General features: G+C 43.9%; 1 protein-coding gene across 1 annotated transcript in view; it reads right to left on the minus strand.

Moving 5' to 3' along the window:
• The window catches only part of Simc1 (SUMO interacting motifs containing 1), a 68,154-nt gene that overhangs the window by 52,710 nt on the left and 11,508 nt on the right, over positions 1-3,936 (minus strand). The window contains exon 2 of the mRNA XM_023716495.1: positions 2,442-3,791. Coding sequence (XP_023572263.1) covers positions 2,442-3,791 — 1,350 coding nt within the window. The remainder of the gene's footprint in view (positions 1-2,441; positions 3,792-3,936) is intronic.

Below are 3,936 nucleotides of genomic sequence, written 5' to 3' on the forward strand. Positions count from 1 at the left end.
ATCCCCCAGCACCACATGCCAGCCAGCCCCGCCCCCTGGTGGGCTGAGCTGGCCACACACACACACAAATAAATAAATAAAATTAAAAAAAAAATTTTTTTTGGGTGCTAGGTTTCTTGTCCCAGCAACCAGAGAAAGACATCATCCCTACAGGAAACACTTCTATTTTGAGTTGAGCAGTTAAATTCAAGGCCACACACATGTTAAGTAAGAGCTCTATCACCAAATCATCGCCAGCTCTGAAATTAAGTATTTATAGGGAGAGGCAGCTATAGGTTTTGTGTATTTACATTTACTAGACCTTTATGTATAGTTATAGTTGGGATCCAAAATGTCCGCTATGAAGACCCACTGTGTAAAGGCAGGGCTTAGTGGGTTTCTGAGAAGGGACTGGAAGACTCTGACTTCATGAGTGGATTAATTCACTGACGAGACCCTGATTTGCTGGCAGTATTAGGAAGTGATGAAATAGGAGATGGGAGTTTAGCTGAAGTGAGTGAATCACAAGAGCACAGCCTTAGTGAGTTTGTTCTCTCTGCTTCCAGGCTGCTGCAAGGTGAGCAGCTTTCCGCCACCATGCTCTTGGACCATGATGTCCTGTCTCACCTCAGCCCAAAGTAATGAGCCACTGGACCACAGACTGGCTCTGGAACTCTGAGCCAAAAATAAATCTTTCCTCTTTTCAGTTGTTTTCCTCAGGTACTTTGTCACAGGGATAAAAGGCTGACTAACACATTGATGATACAGATTTTTTTTTTTTTTCTGGCAGAACCGGGGATTGAACTCAGATCCTTGAGCTTACCAGGGAAGCACTTATTCTACTGAGCCATCACCCCGGCCCCAGTGATAATAGATTTTGTAGTTACATTAGACTTAACAGACTCAGAGGAGGTAAAGCCAATGGCTGCTAAGTGGCACTTGTGGAAACTAGTTAAAGAAGTTCTACAAAAATATTTTAGTGAAGAGTTATTTATTGAAGGTCTAAAAGAAATCAGAGGGGGCCTGGCTCTAGCTCAGTCCTTTAACTGGCTGCTTCCACAAAGCTGTCGGCCTCAGGTTCCTGGAGTTCGAACCTCACAACTCTCCCGCTGGCCAGAAGTGCCCTGAAGGCATTCGAGGAAGAAAAAAAAAAATAAAACCCTTAAAAGAAAACAGAAGAGAGACAGAAAACATTTGTAGAAATATTCTAGATGTCTGAGGTTCTTTAAGAAGGCAAAAAAAATTAACGAATAATGACAATCCACTTTGTCTAGCCAAACTGTCAACTCAATCTGAGCTAAGTGCACACAGAAGGGGGACACCTTCAAAGAACTGCATCCAACTATGGAAACCTACCCACAAGTCATCTAAGGATACATGTTTGTTTTTGTTTCTGATTTGGACAGTTTGACTGTATAGTTCAAGCTGGTGTAGAACTCACTATGTAGGCCAGGTTAGCCTTGAACCTGCAGCAATCTGCCTGCCTTAGCCTCCCAAGTCTTGGGATTGCGAGCATGTACCGCCACACCCAGCTTCTAAGGGTACTCTTGAAAATGGACAGATGCTTCACCAACCCAAGGCAACCCACAGCCAAAAAGGAGAATGAACTAGGTATCACTCTGAAGAACCAGACACAAGTGTAAACTCTTGGCATTTGCTAAGCTAAGCACTGACTGCTCCAACTTTTAACTTTCTGAATTACTTCAAGCTACTCTTTTTAATGCTAGAGATGGGGCTGAACATAACAAAAACCAGCCAATGTGCCTATAATCCCACCTCTTGGGAGGCTGTAAACAGGTGGATCACTACAAGTCCAATCTAATAGTGAGACCCTGAACACCCTGAAGACCCTTCCCTATAAAAATACAAAACAAAACAAAACAAAAACCCAGCCAAAGGCTTCAACCTGTGGGACTAAAACACAGTTCTCCCCTCACACATCTAGTTTAGTTCTCACAGATCAATTAAGAGCAATGAAAAATAACGTTACCATGAAAATCTTAAAATTAAATTTCTACTCCAAATTTAGAGTTGTAATTCTGGAGGCTCTGAAGTGCAAGAATATTAATTCTATCTGTTATATGGGAGCTTTAACAAAGGTGTTGGGAAGAGAAAAAAGGCACAGAAACTGAAGTCAGGAACGTGATAATGGCCTATGATGAACCAAACACAAACAAGCACTTTATATATTACTGCTTTTAGTGCCCTGATGAGTGTCCACGTTACCAGCAGAAAGGCCAATGCTCACAAAGGGAAAGTGCTTGGTGCTGGTTTTAAGGATGGAGCTGAAATTCAAACTCAGATATGACCTTAAGTCGAATGGTATCTCCACAAGTGAGAAAAAGATAAAAACATCATTTGCACTTGGCTTATTCTTTCATATATGAACTTCAGTAACAGGTATCTTTATCTAATGCCTACAGACAAGACACTCAACACTAGGGGGAGGTAAGTTAGCTCACCTCTCGTGCATCTTTATCTGGGATTAGTGTCTGGAAGAAGAGGTGATGGACTGGAGGTCGCAAGAAGTACTTCATTCTATGCAGGCATGGTCTGTTGTATATTCTGCCTTGTAATGTTTGTGCTTGTACCTGGACAGACCTGGCACAGGCAGGCTCTGACAATGACATCTCTTTTCTGACTGATGTTTCTCTGACACAAAGCTGAGGAACTTTCTCTAAGGAAGTTTCAGGCTGTGGAGATGGTGGGCCGGGGGAGCAGCTTGTAGAGGATGGAGTTGAGATATCCATAGGACTGTCACAATTCTGTGTATCATTGTGGGGGGAGTCAGGTCTGTCTTGTGGTAAGTCTCCTGGTTTACATGGCATGTCTCTTGATAAGCATTGCACATTTTCAGATGAATGTACTGTATCTGGCAAAAGTAGTGCACCTCTGGGTGACTGTGACATATTGCCTGGTGACTGTGTTATGTTGCCAGGTAACTGTGGTATGTTTTCCAGTGGTTGTGGCGCATCTCCCAGTGACTGTGACATATCTTGCAGTGACTGCACGTTGTGCTGGTATGCCACATCTTGTGGATACAATAGGTTTTGAGGTGGGCCTGGTACATCTTGAGGTAGGCCCAGAGAACCTTGAGGTGGGCTCAGTGAACAATGAAGATGCCATGATGAGTCTTGAGATAGGACTGGTATATGCTGCTGAATGCAGGGCACATCTTGAGGAAAGCATGGCACCTCTTGAGGTGGGTGAGGCAAGGCTGGGAGCTGGCCCTGAGTGGTTTGTGATGGGCATGACAAGGCTTGCGGTGGGCAGGAGGAGGCTCGTGGTGGGCATGGTGAGGTTCTCTGTGGAGATGGCAAGGTTCGCAGGGAGCATGGCAAGGGTGCCCTTTGATTGCTGCTGTAGCCATTATTGCTTGTTGGAGAAAAGGGGCTAACATCTGAAGACAGCTGTGTGCTTGCCAAGAAGCTGAGGTTACCTAGGAATGTAGCTGAGCTACAATTTGGCTCTTCTGGATAAAGAGAGTTCTGACTGATGGATGCAGGGGGTTGAGGATCTTCAAAAGTAGTTTCTTCCAACAGATCCAAATCCACAGGATCATTATTAATGATTCTTCGTGCTATAGGCCAAGAGCTTCTATTCCCTCGAGGTTCTATTACCTCTTTGCTAGACAGGCTGGCACATGTCTGAAGACTGAATGGTTCCTTCTGAGAGGGAATAACAGATTCTAAAGTCAAATCAAGAGTGTCAAAAGGTCTATCTTCTTCCTCACTTTTTGTCAGGTCAATCACAGAGAGCCCACTGCGATCCTTTGCCCTTGGTCTGGTTTCTCTAGTTAAATCAATGAAGTCCTGTTGAAAGGTTATGAGAAGAAAAGCATTAAGGGAGATACAACTTTAGCTAAGAAGAACTTAAATTTTGGCTATTAAGAATGTGTAGGGGCTGGAGAGATGGCTCAGTGGTCTAAGGCACCTACTTAGAACAAGCTTGGCAAAG

Source organism: Octodon degus, unplaced genomic scaffold, assembly GCF_000260255.1.
Source record: "Octodon degus isolate 3935 unplaced genomic scaffold, OctDeg1.0 scaffold00048, whole genome shotgun sequence".
NCBI classification, from domain to species: domain Eukaryota; kingdom Metazoa; phylum Chordata; class Mammalia; order Rodentia; family Octodontidae; genus Octodon; species Octodon degus.